Below are 22,859 nucleotides of genomic sequence, written 5' to 3' on the forward strand. Positions count from 1 at the left end.
TTTTACTGTTTTGCTTATAAAGAATCTATACACTGTTAAATATAAAATGGTTTATGCTGTTAAAATTACTGTCAAGCGTCCAAAACATATATTACAAATACATAAGAAATATTATTCAACAATTTGCTCAAATTATGAATTCTGCATTTGATTGATAATTAAAATCGAATAATTAAAATCTAGAATTATGCTGGATTATACTTTTTTTTTATGCAATTTGTAGAGTCGTAATTTTACAAAATCAAATGTATACAAATGGAACGAAAATTATCAATTTTTATCACTTATTTCAACGATCGTGTCATACGTTAAAAACCTACCAATCGTCGCTTAGAATTCTATAAAACGATGAAATTCCATTAATAAATGTAACGTTTGACTTTTCTATCACATTGCGCTTTGAAATAACTCGTACAGAGTTTTGGATTCATACCAACAGTAAACATACAAATTTCAATATAACAGCAGAATATTCGCAATTTAAATGGAGATGTAACTTTTTTTTTATCATATCATCAATTGTTGTCTCGCACTGTAAAATCTTTTCTCTCTTCTCTTTCTTTTATACATTTACCTTTGCAATTGTTTTCATACGTAAAACGGTATATCTCCCTTTACGTAAACATTCTTTTTCATGTTTCTCAAACCTTTATTCCTTGCTCAATTAACGAGTAATAATAACTGTTATCGATAAATACTACCCAAGCTATACCTATAGACTATCGCTGATAGAAACGCATTAGAAATGGTATAAAATGGACATGTCTTACTTCCTCAACAACACTAAATATATAAATCATATTGTATTTTTTTTCTTTTTTTTTTTTCCTTCGTGTTTTTTTTTCGTTTTTTTAAAAAGCAATTTTTTTGTTTTTTTTTTGTTTTTTTTTTATTTAAGCATACACTCGCATATGACTTACACAATAATACGGCGTTTTAATAAGTGTACCGTTAAGTTTCTTTCGGGCAGGGAAGAATAGAATAAAAAGTGCTAATATTAAATTGTGATAATCGAAATAATATGTTGTGTGTTTCGTTAGGCTTAATCGACCCATTTTTATTTTTTTTTTTTTTTTTTTTTATTTTTCTTGGCTTTTCAGTCTTTCTAGCGGCTCGACAATCCATAACTCGGTTTTCTCGGAAACTCTAGCGCAGCAATCCTCATTTTTGCGTACCTGGCCATTATTTTTCTTCACTCGATGGTTACGCTGGACGTTATCGATCCTCGCCTGGACAACCAGACCCTAAAACGTCGTTTCGAATGCGTTTTGTCGTTATTCTTGCTTTGAAGAAAAAGGTTTAGCTATATATTTAGTTTCTCTTACCCCAGGCCAGCTCCAACCAAGACAGAGAGAATGTTCGTGATAAAAAGAGTATAAAGGACCTCTTTCGAGAATAGCCCAATCTTGCCCACTTTCGTCGTACGAATGCTATAAGATTTTCTTTTGTTCAAACCCTGAGGATGCTTGAACCTCCAGTCTCTGAAGCAGAGAGGAAGAAACAATAAGCAACCTGCTACACGATTGGATATCCTATTTGGTTTGTCATTCAAGTATTAACCCTTTACACCCGGGCAATTGTTATATCATACTAGAAGGTGAATTCATTCAGTGAGTTTTAGTAACCGATTTCACGAACTGCTGCTTCGCATATATTATTATTCTTGCAACAAGTTGAAATCAGAAAATTATGAAAATAAAGGAATAAATGATTTCCCAGTATTAGATTAAGATTAAAAGTATTTTCTTACTTCGGGGGCATTTGATCTGGACGCGAGCTCCACTCGTAAATCCAATCGGTGTTCTTTTCCAACAGCTCGGTTTCCTGTGCAGAAAAACAGACGAATGACATGAAAAAAATATCTGCTAAATCTCTCTTTACGACTGAGGAAGACGAACGAGCTTTGTGTCTGTCTTGACTACGAGCTGTATCTCTCTAATAGTCTCTAATAATCCGATTTAGAAGCGTTTGAAACGGTACATATGTATTCTGTATCGTCCAGTGAAACTGAAGATACTCGCGAGTTCTACGTTGACTGTCAATTGAAGTCGCGGATCAAGTTTACTAGGCGACACGTTTTTACACGGACAATATAAAGCCAGTTAGGCTAGTTTTCCGCTACGAGGTTCGTCTAACACGCCGTGAACAATGTAAAAAACCTTATCACGCGACGAGAACTTGATCGCCGTCGTAAATGAATCACGCTTTCCTTGCATAATCAGATCCAATACTCGTGCTTCTAAATTGCTACGAATCATTATCAAGATGTAAAATCGAAGTACACTTAATATAAAACGATTGTCAATGATAATATTTATCATCGATGATTTTTATTCGAAAGATGTCGATTATCCAGGAATCACGATAGAATCATCATTTTGCGGACAAAGTATTCATCATCTGTATTAGAATAGAACAGTCTATCATACATTTATATTTCCTGAATATCCTTCGTGTGATTTATTATTAGTGATTCATTGCTAGTATTAATTTGGCAGAAACACAGGCAAAGATGATTTCGAAAACAATAAAATGCACAATTTGTTAATATTTATCTATCGCTCGATAAATTAATATTAATCTAATGTTTGACCTACACTATCTGCATTCTCTAATAACTAATTAATTAATGCGATATTAAATATTAAATATATTAATAATTAATTAATTAATGCGATATTAAAAATCAATTTAAAGAAACAAAAAAAATGTTGATATCGTTCTATTTGTGAAAATCGAGTACTTGAAACAATTTTCCTCCAATTATATACCGATAAATAAAGTTGTAAAAATTGAAAGTGAAAAAAATTGAAAAAAAAAATAGAAAAAAATAGGTTTGAAAAAGAAGAAATACTTATTTTACGTCTATATGTAAGTGCTACTTACGCACCTCTTATCAGTAAACGACTTGAAGAATAGCCAAGGATAACTCGACTGGCAATCAGCCAATCATACTACGAGCGATTGTTGTATCAGTATATATTATGATGACATGTAATGGATATCAACGTGGCGTGCGTTTGTTTGTAAACAATGCGGTTATTAAAAAGAAAAGTTATCTGTACATTCATTTCAATGAATCATTAGCAATAAATTGAACAAAACAATTGAATCACATTTTATTCAGTGTATCAACAATTTACTTTCACTATTGACAATATCGCTTATTTACAATATCTGATAAATATCATTTATGAATGTTACAAATTCTTTTACTTGCAGAAGCTGCACGAGCGTGACAAATATTTACGTGCTAACAGAGTGACAAAGGCGAAAGAAATAAATCAAATAAGGCAAGGTTTGCAATACACGTACAGCATGTTGATACGATAATTCAAATACGTAATTCGTACGCGAGTGTCGGCGCGTAGCTTCCGGAATTCAGAGCTCATCCGGTAGCTGTTTGCAAAGCGTCAGACAAATATTGGACAATTCACCAAAAATGAAGTGAATTTTACCAATGAAATGTGAACGATAATGTCTTTTCACGCATAGTTGTATTTTATGACTGCGATCAAAGAAGTGAAACCTCTAGATAATAATTTGCTTTGTCTACTGGATGTTACTGAAAGTAAACTCTACTTCGAGTACTTTGTAAATTTTTTGAAATGTTCTATGCATCGTACGCGTTTTTCACACTTTTAAATTCCTCGCAAATGCATAAAAGTCCGCCGTCTACTTTGTCACAGCGCTAACAAAACATCAAACGCGTGATATATTCATAAGAATGTGATATATTCTACAAATATCCAAATACATTTGCGAGTCGCGCCACGTACGAAATTATTAAAACGTGAAGCAACAACGAATAACCGGGTACTTATTTTTATGTTACGGTTTATCCAAATCTTCTGCCAACGAATTTACCGTTCTGCGTTCTACTTCTCGAAATAATGTGAAAATGATGCGTCATAGATTTCGGCTGCGAGCTGCGCTATCTAAATTTACGCTCCATTGTCTAGCCATGTTTCAAAGACTTGAATCATCGTGAACGGTCCAACAGAAAAATCTAAACGCATTTAAAATCACTTTTAGGACGCAGAACTATTTGTAGAATCGTCGCATGGATCGTTTTATTGCTCCAAAAAAAAAAAAAAAAAAGAAGAAGAAGAGACACAGCTTGCTTCGTAAAACGTAGAATACTGTGAACTTCCCGGTCCAAATTTGGTAAATGTACGCGACGTACTGTGCGCTATTCTAGAAATAAAGAAACACGAGCATTACCACTCGCCGGTTCAACGGACTTTGAATAAACATTGCAACGTGCAAGCCAACCAAGGATTTATGTGTATCGCTAACTAGGCTACGACTCACGAGGAACAAACCTTAAAAGGATTTTCATCGAGAAATCATCGCGCAAGCAATCGCAGCAACGATCGATCTTCCCACGCATGATCCGAGCTAAATTGGCGGATCAAACTTATAACAATAGTTCAGAATAATAATTGAAAGACCTAATTCTCATAGCAGACAAAAGTTAAACAGATGAGGTAACAGTAGAGTGATGTTGATCAAATATTTATACGAATAATATCGTATGAAAAATTAATCGAAGGAAATTCCGATTTGCTTTAAAAATCTCTAATTGGCAGCAGAGGAGTGTTAGTCAAACACATTTATGAACAGTATCGTATGAAAAATTAATCGAAGGAAATTTCGATTTAAAATATCTCTAAGTAACTGGCATCCCACGTTGTTGTTTAGAGGAATACGAGCTCTTTGGTATTCAGGCCATTCATAAAGAAACGGCAACGAAAGATCCTTGAGCGTCGCTTCTCCGATTTCGTATTTGCATACACATGCTTAATCGTCTACATAAGATTAACAACACTAATAAATTGCGAATGTGAATCAAGCGAAAACTCCGTTTCATTATCTCGGTGGTTATATAGAATCTTTAACACGTTGCCAATTTACGAACGTAAATTAATACATAATAAATTAATACACTCGATCTTCTTGCCTTAACACATTGAAGCTATAGCTATAGGGGATTATTGACGACTAACACGAGACTTGTTAGTGACGTTTATATGGAGTAACCGGTGACTGGCTACGCTAGAGTTGATTAAAGTATTTAGACCAAAGAAGCAGTTACCTGCAATAATTTTAATATTACGACAACAATGTAAGATACTAAATAACAATCGACGTGTATGACCATTTAGACACTGCTGTAAGTAATTAATTCCTCCAATTACTTTTGCTCCAGTCGAAAAAAGGAGAAAGAAATTCTTTTACAAACGAAGACACGCACGCAGTGATATTCAACTGTAATCAAATGTCGTTGAACGAAGATAAAGTCAAGATAAAATTCGAGTTATTACGCGTTAGAATCCGACATCAAGAGGTAGATACAAGATTAAGACGCGAAAAAATGATCGACACTAACTAACGTAAGATATCATGGAAGAGAAGTAGACCATGTTTTGCCCTCGACGATTGACGATCGTAAGGCATTAGCCAAGTTTGATAAATCCACTCGATATTACCTATTAAAGTTGTCTGAGAACAGTCTCGACTGTTCAGAACACTAACGCAGCTTGGTTAAAAAACCAAGCTTTATCTCGCTCTTTTCCAGTCTCAATTGCCCGCAAGTTTCTTTCTCGCACCCCTTGCTTCTCTTTCGCAAACGTAATAACCAGGAATTACGTCCACTGCCGGCATGTTTCGGGCTCATTCAGCGAGGAAACCCCTGGCTAGCAACGGCATTTCACTGTATATAGCTTAGAGCTATATACGCCCGAGAGGGTCAATGACGAGCTGCACTTTCTGCATATAGCACCATTATTCTATTCTGTGTCTCGAGGCTCCATGCAATTTCAGAGTCTAACAATAAGAACGAGCCAACTTTTTCTTTCCATTTAAATTTAACAGGACAAACAGCGATAAAATAAAGTTCAGTCTTTACGAACATCTTCACACACGTTTTGAGAAACTTTATCAATTTTTATCAGCATTGTTATCGTTGTTTGCTGTTGGTAAAACTTGGAGCCAAGCTGAAAATAACATACAGAATTTACAAATTATTTATTATATCCGACGTATCTAATTGTTTATGACAATATATATTTTTAGAACAAAAAGAAGTATTTTTAGTACTCCTCCTTTGTTTGTCGATAACACAAGAGACAGCAGAAGTGATTTGCATTCGTGATCGATGCGTTGCCGGACACGTGACAAGTATCACATAGGTAACAGGCACCGTGCACGATCGCGTATGATGGTATACGTGACCATTGGCACGATACTTCTTCCCTCTCCTAAATTGTCTTTTTTACGATTGATGCTTCTTTTCTGCTGACTAATCCACATCTATATCGCAATCTGAATTCTGGATTGATCTTCTACGACTCTCCATTACGTTTTTAGGTCCCTAGACTATGAGACTATAAGATAAATTGATCTTGAGAGAGAACTATGTTTTTGTAACATATGTACGAAGGCCTCCTCTATATATAGCTTGTCATCTGTATTTTTTGTACGATCTTTTTCGTATAACACATTTCCCACAACGTATCTCTGGTTTTAACCACTGGCAACCGATTGCGGACCATAACGAGCGACCAAACCGTAACACAATAATTCGTCGCTTTCTTTTTGAATTCGTCGGTATGATATCACTGGATAGAAATGAATGAGAAGTAATAAATTTATTGTTTGTTTTGCCTGGATTATACTTAAATATACTTATATTGTGGACGGGAGACGCGAATTCAACTGTTGCGGAACGCTTTTTTGTGTTGTAGGGGACACGACCCAGGCAACGTTATATATAATTTATATATTGTATAATATTACATATAATATATATAATTGTATATTATATAATTTTTCAAGAAGTAGAGAAATTGTTTCCTAACATACCACACCAAGAAACGTTGCTAGAGGTATCCTCATTTTATTTAATAAAATACCTCTAAAATGAAAAATAATTAATAATTTTAACTATTAATAAAATAATACACTCGTTAAACTCTATACAGTCTCTTGAACCCTTTCAATCATCTATTAAATAATTCAAAAAGTACGAGGAAATACATCGCCGTCCTCAATGTGTTAATATAAATATAAATAACAATTTAAAAAAAAATTAAATATAAAAATAAATAATAGTTAAAATCAAAAATACATAATAGACAGATTCTTAAATATTACTATAAAAAATATATAGTAATATTTAAGAATATTTTATCAATGTGAATTAAAGAAGTGCATATATGCGTCGTACAAAGTTTTCCCGTTGCTTCAAAAATGGGTCCTGGGAGCAGGTTAGGCGCGCCGAGTGCGGTACGCAATGTGTTAAGACCGAGAGAATAAATTTTTGGGATAGAAAAAATTCTCCGAAATTCTCCGTCCCAAATTCTCAACTTAGTGTCCCACCGTAAAGTTACCTCGTGAAATAGGATGGCAGGTCAGAAAGAGATGGGCTTTAGCTAACGAAACGGATACGATAAACGGCTCGGCCACGATAAACGAGAGTTGAAGTATAAATAAACTACGAGCGTGGAACTACGAGCGTGGTGGAGCATGCCAATCGGCACGTGGAAAGTAACAACACTTGCCATTTCACGTTAGACGCTGATAAATAAATGCCTAGGATTTCTTTCTCCATTCGACGAAGAAGAAATTACGTACGAAGAAGCCTCGCAGCTTTTCCAAATTTCATTTTGCAAACAACGACTATGGACAATTTCTACAAAAATCGTACTACTCGGTGCAAACGTAATTTCCTCTTGGAAATGACTTGCAAGCGAAGTGTGCGTCGGACGTACGAAGTCGGTCACGTAACACGACAAGAGAAATTTTTTATCGCGCATTCTCCCTTTTCATGCCGCGTTTCCGTATTACATTTCCTCGCGATGCAAACTTTCTACGCGCGTAATTACTTCTGCGAACGATCTAATGCAACAGGTATCAATAAGGAACTTGGGATTTTTGATTTCACTTCAGGATCGTACGTGGCGATTTAAAAAATTTAATTTCACTGAGAATAATTGAAATTATTTTATTCGACAAAGTCATATCGTTTCAAAAAGATTCATTTCATTTGACCATTTGAACATTTTGTTCGAAATTCTTTCAATCTTTTTGGAAACTCGAAAAGATAAAAAAAAAAAAAAAAAAAACGTTTGAACACGGGTGACACTTCTTTCCCTAAATTGTTTTAAAGCAAAATCAATAAAAATTTACCTTCGTTAGAAACAAGTTATTCTAAAATTGAACACGAAACAAAGTGAAGACCTTGCTTGCATTGTTTTTAACCGCTTGCGCTGGCAACTGGTTCGCGGACCATAACGAGTGACCAAACGGTACACAATAATTCGTCGCTTCCTTTCTTGAGTTCGTCGGTATGATATCACTATAGATAGAAATTATTAAGAATTAATAAATTTATTACTTTACGTTATCTAGATTGTATTTAAATATACTCAAAATTTTGAGAAAATATTGCAACTTTGGGGCAAAAAATTCTCGACTCATAAGTGTTCCGTTGTTCAAGATACTCCAAAAAAAAACTGTTCAAGACACTCTAAAAAAATAGATAAATATTATAAATTATATATAAATATATAAAAAATTATATAATTTTTATATAAATATATAAAAAAATAGATAAATATTTATCGCTAATAAAAAAAAAATCAAATTTATTCAAGCGCTGCCATATAAGTACAATAAACTATCGTTCCGCGTTTCCCCTCGACGCGTAATCGTCCATATTTGTATTTATCGCATTCCGCGGAGCAACGCGAATGCGTTCGATTGGAATGAGCATAACGGCCGTCCGACTTAATCCGATAGAGAAGCGTGTAATGCATCCGTGCATCGAGCATCTCTCCCCGCCTGCATGTCTCTCCTCTCCTCTTGCGTTCCCTTGTCTCATTCGCCAACTCCGCCGCGAACTCGAACAACCCGTTTTCTCGAGTGCAACAGACACCGCGAGGGGACCGGTTTCTGCTCGAGATGAGAAACGTAAGCGTAACTGTAGAGAACGGCACCGCGATTCGCCCGTTCGCGATCGCGTGATCTGTCCACAGTGTGTAACAGAGGCACATGCGCGTAACATCAATAAACACAAACTCAGGTGAACGAACTAGCACAGCAAATACGGTATATGCACGTATGTACGTGCACTTGTACGCGTTTTTTTTTTTTTATTTTTCTTTTTCTTTTTTCTCCTGACAAAATCACGAAACTTTTTCTTACTTCGCTCGACTCGATTCAATTTGATTTCGAACTTTTACACGGCGATCAATTTCTACTTGTCTGTACCCTTCGGGAAGATGTCTGTTGTTATGAATGAAATTCAATCACGAGAGCAGTCAGTAAATTTCTGCTGATGTGTACGAACGTTGCTCCAAAAAATTCTTATAATACGCTTATACACTTTGTGAAAACGAAAAACGTCGTGCAACAGATTTTAAGGGATAAAATTTAATCTTCAAGATCGTATTTGCGAAAAAAAAAATTCATCGTTCGCATCTGCAAAATTTTCGAGAGAAAAAAGTATCTTTTTATCTCTTCCGAAATAATGTGAAAGAATCTTTGGAAAGGATGAATACTCATCGTCGGTATTGCGACGGTAGAAGCTTCATACATTGAAATCCGTCCAGTTGGAATTGTTCTGTGATTTTTTTTCTAAAGCTAACAGGCAGATTAAAACGTCGACGAATTTTCAAACGTGAAAATATTGCGGAAAACAGAAAAATCCGTCTTTACGGAGACTGAAAAATTTTTTTCGTAATCCTCTATAATCTTGAAACTTGAAGTCTCTTGAATTTTTGCAACGTTCCCTTAAAATTTGTTTTACAATTTTTTTTTCTTTCTTTTTTTTTTTACGAAATTACGCCGACAATTTCTCCTCGAGTGTACTTTCTGGATAAAAAGTGACGATATGCTTTCTCTTATGCTTCTCTTTCCAAGCAAAATATGGATCGATAACCATGGCGATAAAAAGTTTGCCAGGGTTTCCAACGGTGGTACATACGTAGTTACGAAAGTAGTGAGAAACTATAACCGGTGCCTCGAATCTGGGTATCCTTGGTCAGTAAGTGGATTACGATACGTTGCGAACGTGCAACTATCATTACGAATAATGCGCAGCGCGCGTGTCAAGTCGTTTCAATTCAACGACGCAGTAGCAATCGACGGGCACTTCTTTTCTTTTTCTCTTTCATTTCCCTTGTAACTGCGAATATCAAGGTCGTTCGTTCACGCTGACTTTATCACATGTCAGTAAATTTCTATCGTTCGCGATCGTAACACTGTCGACTAGAAATATTATACTTTTTAACAACACACAAAAAACTCGATATGATTGCTAGTCAATAGTTCAAAAAGATTCATTGGCTTGCTTGTATGACTTAAAAAAATTAGAAACTATGATATATTTTAGAAATTTGCCATAATTTGGCACAATAATAAAAATTATGTACTAAAAGTTATGTATTTAATACACGAATGTTATACTCCACTCTGCTGTATGTTTGTGTGCATATATATATATATATGTACTTCATATTTATACAAATGAATCACTTAAAAGCTACGTCGAACAACTCAATAAATTGAAAAACGAAAAAGAATCACGATGACACCGTAAATACGATTTTTTTTTAAATTTACATTCGAATTTGCAATTGTTCACGTCACTTTCTTGCAAATAATTGCTTCGAGAATTAATCGTGTACTTACGTAACGAGATTGTACCAAGTTACGCGCTTTTTCTTTTATACAAACATTGTATAACGTATACTTGTGCTCAAATGAAATAAACTTTACGTAAGATTGCAAACGCTGCTCAATTAAAGGAAAAAGAAAAGAAGCTCGAAAAATTGTCTTTTCCCTATCTTTACGCTAAATATCAAGGCCGTTCGTTCACAGTGACTTTGTCACGCTCGTCAATGTAACAGAAATAAAGCGACGAAGACGATACATGCAAGTCGAATGAATCAACACGTTCAGAAAGCCGCGACACTTGGACGGAGAGAGGGAGAGAACAACGGGGAGAAAAGGAAAAAAAAAAAGAGAGTGTGTCGCGCTCGAAGATAAGATGTACAGAGCCAGGGGAACAGAAGCTTCTTAAGATATTTCATTTTTAATACATTATCTAAGCGGTTGAAACAAGAAACCAAGGATACGTCGAGGAAGATTCGAGAACGCAAGTCTGCTGCCTGGCTTTCCAAGACCTTGCCTCCACAAAGAGAGAGAACGGTGTGCACAAAGGAGGAGCTTGCGTGCAAGCAAGTTGAAAACACGGTTGAGCAACTGACTCATGGAAAAATCTTCGCCAGTGTTTGCGGCTCGTTATCGACCTTACTCATTCGGCTCCCATCCTACTGATAGTCTTTCTCGTTATTTTCGTGTTCCGACGCCACACGTGTTTTTGCACAATGTTACTTCACATTGATAACCCCGCCGATGATCGAAAAGACAGATTGATTCGCCTCGAGAACGAATTAACAAGTATACCTGTTTTAGTTATATATTTTTACATATTAGTTAGTTAGATATTTTTATATATTAGTTGGTTAGTTACATATTTTTACATATTAGTTAGTTAGTTACATATTTTTACATATTAGTTAGCTAGTCACATACTTTTACATATTAATTAGCTAGTTACATATTTTTATATATTAGTTAGCTAGTTACATATTTTTACATATTAGTTAGTTACATATTTTCACATATTAGTTAATTACATATTTTTACATATTAATTAGTTACATATTTTTACATATTAGTTAGTCAGTTATATATGTTCACATATTGCGCGTACTTTTGAAAATAACAAGAAGAATAAGTAAAAAGAACACGTTAGTTTTTCTCTCAAGGGGAGAGAATCGAAGATTCCTTGCTGCGATAACTAACAAAATGATGATCCTGTTGCAGTTATTCCACTGATTTGAACAAAGACTTCGTAGTTTTATTGATTCTCAAATTTCTTCAACGATCCGATGAAATTCTAAGTCTTTTGGTTAATATGAAATTCCAATTCTTCTTCTACGCAGTAACGTTTTTATGAGAGATAATATTTGTTATTATTTACTCATTTATATAATTTTCAAAAGATTTCTGTACTAGCGTTTATTAGCTTATAAGTTTATTCGCGAGTCCCTCAAATTAAGAATTTTGTCTCATTTTGATTTCATGTTTGTCATTTTCACAAACGAGCGTCAAGAAAGAGCTGTGGCACGAACTAACAACTAATAATGTTTATTATATACGACTAGCGTTTGAAAAGATTTCTATATTAGAATTTAACTCTCTTCGAGTCATTTGATCACTCGGCAATTCGTAATATGAAAGGGAATTCACATGGAACACCTCTCACGTTGTTCTATGAGCCACAATGCATGCGAGAAGGTGCATGCTAAAGGAGTCATTGATCTGTGGACCTTGCATGGAAAATGCTAGCCACGGCTTTGTTTCGTTCGATAAAACGAGTTGCATGGTCTCTTAACACTTCGTTTAGGCATGCGCCACAGAGGGAACAACTACATGAATGGAATAGTATCATTTTCCAGTATCTCCGTGATTATTATCATTGATAATCGTGCAACAAGGTTTCGACGTACACACGGATGTTCAATAGAGATCAATCAGTTTGATTCCACGATAAATGCAATTCGATAGATTAAACGAGACACAAATACGCAAAATCCTTTGTGGTGGTGGATAACACGTGATATTAGAAATCGATTATGGAACTGACCTTGTTGCAGCAGTAATTTATATAGACTCCTTTAAGCTCATCTTCGGTAGATAGTTCCGTGTTGGGGCTATTCGGAGGACTCTTCGGGCTGCAATAAAAAATTTCACAAATTTTACACATTTTTTTTTTTTTTTTTTTTTTTTTTTTTTTTTTTTTTTTTTTTTTATACGCGAATCATCTAAAATATTTTTCCTGTTTAAACTGTTTTTAAACAAAAGGATTTTGAGCTAGGAAATTTTCTGCAAAACAGATCCGTCAAGTTTCAGAAACTGAATCATTGAGAAATTAAAGATATTTAATAAATAAATATTTTGATTTGATAAATATTAGTAGTTAGCTTTACGCGAAACGGTTCGATTCTCTTATCGACAATGTTGCTCGATATATAACGCGACATATAAATTGTAAAACATTTTGTCATATGACCTCTACATCGCGTGATACCTTTTTTCCTATCTTTCACGCGGAACTACGAATGATAATAGATGACCTCATCAAAAATCCACGCATCAATCTCGCAAATCAAACGTCGCAAATAATAAGACACAACGATGTAATGTGTACATACTACTACTACCATTACCCCGCACTACTACCATTCGAAAGCATAGACACGTGATTATTTTTAACAAGAAGAGTTTAGATTAGGAAATTACGAACGAATCATATTGCGTTTTACTTTATTCTGTAGAAATATCTGTAGAAATTTTTTCGAAGCTCAGCATATAATAAAACGAAACAATAAAACTTATCGATCAGTACCTACGTACCTATTTTATCAACTGTGTATTTTCTCTTGAAACTTAATTATGCAATTTATATATAGTATAAAGTTCTCTGCTCTGTTTTATCCGCGGTTTTAATCGATCACGAGAAGGAGAGCGCGAAATAATATTTTCACTGCTGCCCGTATGGCGTATGTTGACACATATTTAAACGAGCGAAACACGCAACTTTGAAAGAAAAGCTTATCTTCAACTTTATTTGGAGAATTCAGTCGAATAACGACGTAGTTGGCTGCTATAATCTCAAGCTTCGAACAATTTCGAACAGAGAGGAAAATTTTCGATGGAGTTTGAACTACATTGTACTCGACAAATTTTTCAAGTCTAATTTTCTTTGGAAGACGACATTTCAGGCGAAAAAATTTCATTCTACATTTTTTATCTTATCTTCATACGCGGCACAATTCGCAAATAAAGTTGAACTTTAAGCAAATCGCGTATACCTGACAAAGTTTCAAATTCATTTTTCTAACATAATTTTGTTTTCTTTTTTTAACGCAGTTTCGAGCTTCTAACAATTTCAGAAGAGAAACAAAATTTCGACGCGGCTAATACTCAATAAATTTTTCAAATTTAACTTTTTTGGAAAACGACACTTGAGGCGAAAAAATTTCATTCTACATTTTTATCTTATCTTCGCACATGAGATAACCCTCACGTTTAGTTTAACTTGAACGTTAGATAAATTCGTGTATACTTGACAAAGTTTCAGATTCATTTCTCTAATTCTTTTGATTTTACATTTCACTTTTGGCCGTAAAATACTCCCAGCTTCACTTGTTGCACGAATTTAGATCTACCGTGTGTTTACGCACTGACTGTAAAAATGTTAAATCATTTAGAAGCTTCCAGCGTAGCAGATGTCGGCGGGGAAAGAAAAAGATCATAAAAAGGATTTGAAAAAATCACTTGTATGTACAGACAGATCACAGACACTGTTGTTTGCCTTTTCCTTCCCTTTTCATCATTCTTCAGACGTACCAACACCTACGAGCACAAAGAAACCGGCCAGAAAAACTCTTCCCTGGCTTTCCTCTGAACCGACGTCTGACTCATGCCAGCCAATGTTTATTATTTTCTTTCTTTTTCCTTTTGCTTCTTCAGTCCGTACTTGCACTTGCAAGGAACAAGACAAACCAGACTTCTAATGGCTCTTCTCGAGAACCCAGACCGGTTGAATTTCAAAAAAAAAAAGAAAAAGAAAAAAAGAAAAAAAAGAAAAAGAAAAAAGAATTTTATGCCACTGTATGCCACCATGAATTTTTTGAAACTTCAGAAACACAGGCAGTGTCCCGAACATTTTTCAGATTAAATTTAATCGAATTACAAATTTACTCGATTCCTACGTTATTGAACGGTATTTGTCAGATTAGATAACACTATCAATGGTTAGAATAAAAAGATTTCTGGAAAAATCAACTTTCTGAAGTTGCCTTCAAGTGTCTCGCGATAAATCGTAATACTGATTTTAACTTCAGCCTCAGCTTTTTTTAAATCGCACCGCGTCTTGCAACTAAAAAATAAATCATCCTTAAAAAACCTTTGTTGAAATATATACCTAATTGGTGTGAGAATTGAAAGTTTTCAGAAGTGGTTTTATAATTGACGGAATTAAATGAAAACGAACTAAGAAAACGTTTATAATGAGAATAGCAGATGTGATGAAGTAAATGGTTTACCTATCTCTTGGTGTGCCTCGACGGGAAGATGCCAAAGAATGTCTAGCAGACGAGGGAAGAGAATCTCTTTGCGCTTCTCTCAGAAGTCGCAAATATTCCTCTCCGCCACTGCTGAATGGTAACGGTGTTATCCTGTCCGGAACAGGATTCAGCTCCACCCATGATTCTATAAAAAAAAAAAAAACAAATATAAGTATAAAATGTATAAATTACTTGTTGCTACATTAAATTACCGGAGAGTATAAGCTCATAATACAGGGTGGGCCAAAAATCACTTCCCACTAAAATAAATCCGCAATTTTTTTCTTTTTGTCATGTATTTTTCTCAACGTTTGAAAGAGATAATTTTGAAAATATAACGAAAAAATCATGCTTGAACTTAAATTTCATTTAAAATTCTGGGATGGGCAAATTCTGGGAAAGGGCCCAGAACTTTCTACCCTAGTGCCCGACGACTGCAGATGTTCCAAGTGGTGTATCATAAACTGTAGAAAAAGTTAGGCCTGGGACTTGGGATCGTTTATGGCTAGCCCTCCAGGCCTAGCGTTTAAGCACTAAGGGTATGGATGCGTTTGTGTGTATGTATGTATGCGTGTAGGAATGACGAATTTTCAGGGGAGTAAGTATAGAGAAGTCGAAGAGAACAGGGTGAGTGTCAAGACGTCAGAGAGAGCAGAGTGAGCGAGCCGTGAAAGAGAGAAGATAGTGAGTTGAGAGTTACACGAGAGAGAAAGAGAGAGAGAGAGAGTTAATTGAGAGCTGCGAGCCTAGCGAGTTTAGCAATTAAGGAAATAGTGTAAAACGTCATTTATAATCGTCATTAAATAAATTTCCTTTATTTAACCTAAAATAAACAACCATTCTTTTATCAAAATTCCTACAAATTGGGGCCTCAAGCCGGGATTCCTATAAGATTAATAAAATTTCTCTTATATTTCGATGTTTTATTTAAAGAAAAAAAAAAGTAAATAAGCGAGAGGAAACTTTTGGCTGTAAAATACTATAAATAAATCGTAAATATCAATTGTAGTTTTTCAATATTAGCAATTGTATTTCAGATGAACATCATTTGTATAAAGAAAAGGGAATCGCGTTTTTATTTATCATTCGAATTTCGTAACAAACACATCGTGAATTTTCTATAAACGTGAAATTAGTATCAATGTTGAATAAATTAAATTAAACTGAATTACTCTCAGTTTGCGAAATTCAAAGATAATAGCGAAATTAATTATGTATGATTATCTTTGAAGAACGATACCGAACAACTGCGTAAAAACAACAGGCTGAATTTAAAACACTAATTTTAAATCACACAACAATCTTTTGAATTTGAAGTGCCGAGTGTATTTTATTTTTATACTCTTCCCTGGAAAACCACTCTACTACGTAACCGTGCCTCTGTATCGATTTTCAAAGATGATATTTGCCTGTTACGTAGTTATTAGTTGATGCAATAATTATCCTCTTCGCGACACTGATTGAAAGGATCTGACCACCAAAGTCTGAAAACAGGACGCCACACTTAACGTCAAATTAAATCGCTCGGATTGGAACGTGCACGCCAACAGCGAAAACAAAGAAAACGGGATTTCCCGGAAAACGGAGAAGCATATCTAATAATTCCCAGTCACGGAAACGATCTTTATCGGAGTATGATCGACTCAAGGAAACATATCCATTGGTTCATGGTCAAGGTTTGTTACTGACTATCGTACACATATATACAGGATGTTTCGTAACTTGTGGGACCCACTTCGGGAGCTGATTGTACGCCTAAAAATAACGAAAAAAAGACATGTAAATATATGTCCTATCTGCCTTCTTGTTTATGAGATACAATGAATTTTATAAACAGAGCAAACTCTAGTAAGCTCGTTTTACCAGGGATGGTACATTCAATTTTCATAATAATCATAATTGGGATGAAGAAAACCCACATGTTATTGTGCATTCAAGACATCAACACCAGCTTAGTTTAAACGTATGGGCAGGAATAATTGATAAATTTTTCATTGGACTTTTTTTTCTTGATGGGAAACTAACAGGCACAAAGTACGTTGATTTTTTGAGCACGCGTTTACATGAAATAACCTTTTTTCCCGATAGATACATACCTTATCTTCTAATCTCTAACGTAGGGCCTTTAATTTGTTTTTTTTGGGGGGGGGGGGGGGGGATTCGAGAATGAGTTATCAACTGATGAATTGTTTTTTCATTTCTTTAAATGAAAATTTAACTTTCTAATTTTTTTTTCTTTCATGGATACCACATACTTTTTAGACTTCCTCCACGTTAAAAATTTACTTTTCGAATAATAATTTAAATCATGTGTTGCAGGAGCATCAGGATTTTAGAGATGGCTAAAAAAAAAAAAAAAGGAACCACTGCTCTATAAGCTCATTTCCAAATTAATTTCAAATTTTGCCACTGTAATAACATTACGATATTAATGAAATTCCAAAATGTTTTACATAACATACATGATGCAGGAATTTTTACTTGGTGAATGTTCGTGTATTCCCGTGTCTCTTCCACGTTCATCTTCCATGCCTACACGATTAGCTGGCAACGTCACACGCACGATATAGAAACCAGAAACATTCTTGCGCGATATCTATTAATTAATGAATCATCACAATTTATCAGTGACTCTTTAAAAAAAAAAAGATAACGCGTAAAACTGCGAAATACACAAGTCATAGGCACGATGCCGATTCTTAACGCTCCGATTCTTAATTAGTGGAACTTCGAGACGCTTCTACGTTCTAAAAGACAAATCTGTCGAGTCGCGATATATATATATATATAGTCCAAGATAAGCACGGAGTTTCTTGATTCTTGGAAATAACAGCTTTCACAAAAAGTGAAATCTACGTTGAATTGTTCGACTTAGATTTTTCGTACGTGAGATTGCACACCGTCTAGCGAGAAATTAGAGAGTAAGATACACAATGGTCTCTATTGCACGATGTGCTTAATAGCTAATTACACAGTTTCAAAGAGCGCTGAACGTCAAACATCTCTCGTCCTATTCTTCTATTTACCTCGTTTGGAACACGCGAGGTGACGAGCAAAATTGTTTCTTCAATGTATCAATTCCGCGCGCAAAATCCTTACGTCGCTGCCAAACTGTACGTTCTACAAAATTCTCCAACATTCAATCTAAATGCTAATATCTGACCAAACATTTTTTTATACGATTCTCCGGTTCGTTCGAATTTCAAGGAACAGTGGATAGATACATTCTCTCCGGCATCCGCGTTGGATTTCCGCTCGCGCCAATTAAGCGAATTACAGAATTACGCCCCTTGAATAACGCAGTCGCTGCTCGTAATTATAATGAAACATCGATTCGATCGATCGTGCATCGGACGTTCTGACAATTCTCACGGATAAACCGATGTTCCATTGAAATCGCGGGGAAAATTGCTGAAATTTCGCTGAAGTTGCATAACGGGAAAAGGGAATTCTGATTATTGGCTCCGACGGTTACACGGAATGTAACGCGTTGCAAGTCTTGTGCCGAAGACTGGAGAAGTTACAAGCACGCCAAGTTGCCCCGCGTTTCGCAACATTTCACCACTTCACGTAAAATCAAGATAATCGAGTGATCTGCAATTCGTGAAGTTTGATTCGCCGTGTAATTAATTCGCAATTCCATCCCTTTTATCAACGATATACTTGTTAACTCGAATATATTAATTCAATCGTGTTAACCTTCTAAGAACAGGGTATTTAAATCCGCCTTCGCTAGTGGACGGATTTAAATCGCCAGGCGAAGTTTAATTTTACATGTTTTCATATAAATTATTGTAGTTCCTATATTTTCAAAGTTCAATCAAATCAAATAAAGACTCGAGCCACTCAAAACAAGGAGAGACCGTCGATATGTCGGACATTCGGTTTTCTCAGATATTATATAGGTGTCGATACATCGGACGTTAGTACTTAGAAGGTTAATCGAACAAAAGCCTGACCTACGAGCATCGCTTGCGACTTTGAAGAACAAAACTTACATTTATCTTCGTTTTTATCGACGAACTCCCGCACCGAGGATAGTATTCCATTAAATTGATACAAAATAAAAAGCGAGGAATATAAATCCCGATATCGCCCGTACAAATATTTTCTTCAATTTAAATTTTCGATATAAATAGTCGTACAAATGAACTCGTGGCAATAAATCACTGGACGTATATAAAAATCGCGAAGGAAAGAAAAAGAAGGAAATAAAAAAGAAGTAACAAGCTGGTGGTCGTCGAGTGACATCATTTGTTACTTGATTTCCTTAACTTGCCCGCGAGGCGTATAGTACGCGATAAGTCGTGGCACAGACAAGCGTGATTTGTATAAACCGAACGTAAATATACTCATGTTATCGCCAATGGTCAATATAACGACGATAACTTCGTGTGCAACGACAGCTTTTGCATTCAGCGCACCGAATTTCGCCAATGATTACTTCCCTTTTATTTGGCAACCATCAAAACGCTAAATCGAAAACGACTCGATACGTTTATCAATTTGGAAGGAAATTTTCGTGTCAACGAAGAGATGGTAATCAAACAGCGTTTTCGGAATAACGTGGATCTGAGAGAAATAGAGAGCTGTCATTACGTATATTCTCGCGAGTTGGTTCGGATAAATATGAACAGATTGTGTCGGCTGGTCGAGCTATCCAACTTCATCAGACGACAGATTCGAGTGAAATACGCCAGGTTGGGCGGATCACAGGAGAAGAAGAGAAAGCAATTGCATAAAAAGTGTCGCTCGGCTGTCGATGAATAAGATTAAACTACATTTTTCCAACCCTCGATTGCGAAACTCGCGACGACAGTTACCAACGCAACTAAGAACGCGCAACGATCGATAATTCCCGGAGTTTCTACCAAGTTTTGCACAATTGAAGTCACTGCTGCAATAAGAAGCTCTATTCTTCACCAATTTGAGTATGAAAACCAACTCAATTGAAATTAAATCACACTTGGAAAAGTTCTACTCGTAGGTACAAACTTTTCCATCCTATACATACCTCGTTTTCATTCTGAATGAATATAATTTAAATATCGGAGTTGTCTTCTCGTTGCTACAAATCCCGAACAATTGAGAATGATCGATAAGCTCTGTCCGGAATCCCTTTCAAATTCAACAGAATTAAGAAAGATCTGTAATTTCAAGTTCTTCGACTCCAAAAAAATTGAAAAAAAGAAAGCCGAAAGAACAGCTGCGAAACTCGGTTTTGAGGACGAAGCAGCAGATAAAAGATGACAAGTGACGAATCGATCAAATTCATTTTACAAGAGATGCTGAAAAGGAACTGTTCCGTTTAATCGGAACAAACGAGCACGTGCACAGCAAGGCCACACATGTTGACTTACTGAATGCATCGCGATGCAACCGCGTAGAAAATAACGTGGCCGCTCTTTCTGCCTCTCTCGCTCTTTTCTTGATATTTCGCCTATGCAAACGCATTCAATTACAAAGAATATTGATAGTAATTGTATTGCGCGGTCAAACCCGCGAATTCTCGATAATTCAATGATCACTCAAATATCCTCGAGTAATTCGTATTAAATATTTCACTACAGAGTATAACATCTACGCAGAAAAATATTAAATAAAAATTTGCAATAATTTGCGAGATAATTTCTATTAGAAAAAAGTATTTTTTTTTTTTTTTTTTTTTGTTTAATATAGTATTTAAAAATACGTACATTTTCTATATCGTATCTCGAATAATGATTGCAAGTTAAATGAAATTGTATTTTTCTCATTGACTTTATTGTTTACTATTTATGTGTTTCCTAATTGCCTAACGTATCGTAGTCGTGAAAGCATTATTACTCCGAGAGCGACTGAATTTACAAAACAAAGTCGGTTCATATTATACGAACGACGAAATTTACGATCACATCGTTGAGACATGATAAGCAAATGGAACTGCTTGACGCACGTATTTGCATATGCATTCGATTATCGATCTTATTCAGCGAGGCTTTAAATCTCACCTTATACAACCGTGTCATAAAACACTCAGTCGAGCGATTTTCTTCAAATGACGTTGAAAGGAATGAAAAAAAGTGATAGATAAGATAATTAGTGAATTAATTTGTCGCCGCATAGAACGCGATAATCGTCGTAAACTATCAAAGATGCGCGCGCAGTTTAATATCTTAATATGTTAGCGCGCAATCTGATATTCGCCTCGGTGAAAAGTTCCATTAAAAAAAAAAGGCTCGCTCTATTTCGAGACGGCTCTCATTTAATGTCGTTCTTCGACTTCCGTGAGACGAATGGCCGTTTAATTAAGGGCCGCTGGTGGCTTCCGACTTAATTTTCATCCGCCTACTCGTTTTAGCAACTAAATTTATTTTTTCGTATTAAACACAATGGTAAAGAAAAAAAACTAACTAAACTAATTAAATTCACGACAATCATAATTTTACTAATTTTATACACAAATTAATGTTTCAAGCTCTGTCGTTAACTCTACGAATTTCCATAAATATTTCCTTTAACGTCTAATCATCTAAGGGATTAATAATAAAAAAAATTACAGAGTAATATCATTTAATTAAGTGTGATGATTAAAAATCCCAACGAAAGTAGTCACTTTGTAGGAGAAACAACATAAACAACAAAGATACTCCGACAGAGAAGAGATGAAAGCACGAAAATGGCCAGGAAGTGTCACGTGCCGTGGAATCACGGCGGGTAGGTGGCCTTAATGAATTGAATTAAAGTCTACCAACGAGAGTTACGGGTTAAAAATAGAAAGAACGTGACCCTCTTTCATCGGCTCGTCATTTCAATCAAACGTCCCATGGGGCGACATGACATGACGCGACGCGACGCGACGCTACACGCGAACCAGACCCTTAATCTCGACTGCAAATATCCTTTTGTAGAAATTGTATACGAACGAATATACTTGACCTGTGGCGCATTGGAGCGCAATGATATTTATTTTTCCACGATTTACAGCGAAAACACATGCACGTCGCAATATAGTCGGAAAATTCCTTCATAAATGCATATAAATTCACAGCGTAAATTAATAAATTTGCATTATATATTTGCTAACAAATGAGCTTCAAATGCACCTCTGTCGAATTATCATTTAAATGACTCATTGCTAGTTCTTTTAATACCCGTGATAAAAAAGAAAAAACTAAAAGGTTAAGAAAACGATCAAGCTCCGTTCGTGACTAGCTTAACCTTCTTTTATATTTTTGTCATTGATCGAAGTACTATTACAAACCGTGTGCAAAATAATACATAGATAACGGTAAAAAAATCGTTTTTCTGTCGTGTTTCTGACAACGACCGAGTTGGAAAATAAAAGGAGAAAAGCGGATGAGTGACCCTGCCGAAAGGTACGCAGGTGCAAAGTTTCATCCCCAGCAGGGAGAATGCGCTCGTGAGCTAAGTCACGTTTCAAAATGTCACTGTTAACCTCTTGCGCTGGAGCGACGTACCATGCACGTCGAGAATATTTTGCCCAAAATATTGCAATATCTTCTCAGTTTTAAGTATATTGAAATATAATCCAGGCAAAAAATAATAAATTTATTACTTCTTAATAATTTATATCCGGTGATATACCGATGAATTCAAAAAGAAGACGAATTATTGTATACGGTTTGGTCACTCGTTATGGTCCGTGAACCA

At 35.4% G+C, this 22,859-nt stretch overlaps 1 protein-coding gene across 2 annotated transcripts; it reads right to left on the reverse strand.

The window, feature by feature from the left end:
• Positions 1-1,039: 1,039 nt before the first annotated feature.
• LOC122533136 (BCL2/adenovirus E1B 19 kDa protein-interacting protein 3) lies at positions 1,040-20,675 on the reverse strand. 2 transcript variants are annotated; one of them, XM_043662540.1, is made up of 7 exons: positions 19,205-19,270; positions 17,688-17,802; positions 15,186-15,351; positions 12,722-12,809; positions 1,751-1,824; positions 1,326-1,481; positions 1,040-1,244 (listed from the first exon to the last, which is right to left on the reverse strand). In XM_043662540.1, the coding sequence occupies exons 1-7, from the start codon at positions 19,253-19,255 to the stop codon at positions 1,193-1,195; spliced, it is 702 nt and encodes a 233-aa protein (XP_043518475.1). In that variant the 5' UTR covers positions 19,256-19,270; the 3' UTR covers positions 1,040-1,192. The 2 variants fall into 2 exon arrangements, with proteins under 2 accessions (XP_043518475.1, XP_043518476.1); XM_043662541.1 differs by lacking the exons at positions 17,688-17,802; positions 19,205-19,270 and adding an exon at positions 20,567-20,675.
• Positions 20,676-22,859: the final 2,184 nt, after the last annotated feature.

This window comes from Frieseomelitta varia, unplaced genomic scaffold (assembly GCF_011392965.1).
Source record: "Frieseomelitta varia isolate USP_RPSP 00005682 unplaced genomic scaffold, Fvar_1.2 scaffold_498, whole genome shotgun sequence".
NCBI lineage: Eukaryota > Metazoa > Arthropoda > Insecta > Hymenoptera > Apidae > Frieseomelitta > Frieseomelitta varia.

What these genes read in the sequence shown, in the direction of transcription:
- LOC122533136 (XM_043662540.1), bottom strand. Translation starts at nt 19,255, where the DNA reads ATGGAATACTATCCTCGGTGCGGGAGTTCGTCGATAAAAACGAAGATA. An exon ending in AATACACGAACATTCACCAA is followed by an intron (nt 15,352 to 17,687) that starts GTAAAAATTCCT and finishes TTTTTTTTATAG; the next exon opens with AATCATGGGTGGAGCTGAAT. An exon ending in CGAGGCACACCAAGAGATAG is followed by an intron (nt 12,810 to 15,185) that starts GTAAACCATTTA and finishes TTTTTATTGCAG; the next exon opens with CCCGAAGAGTCCTCCGAATA.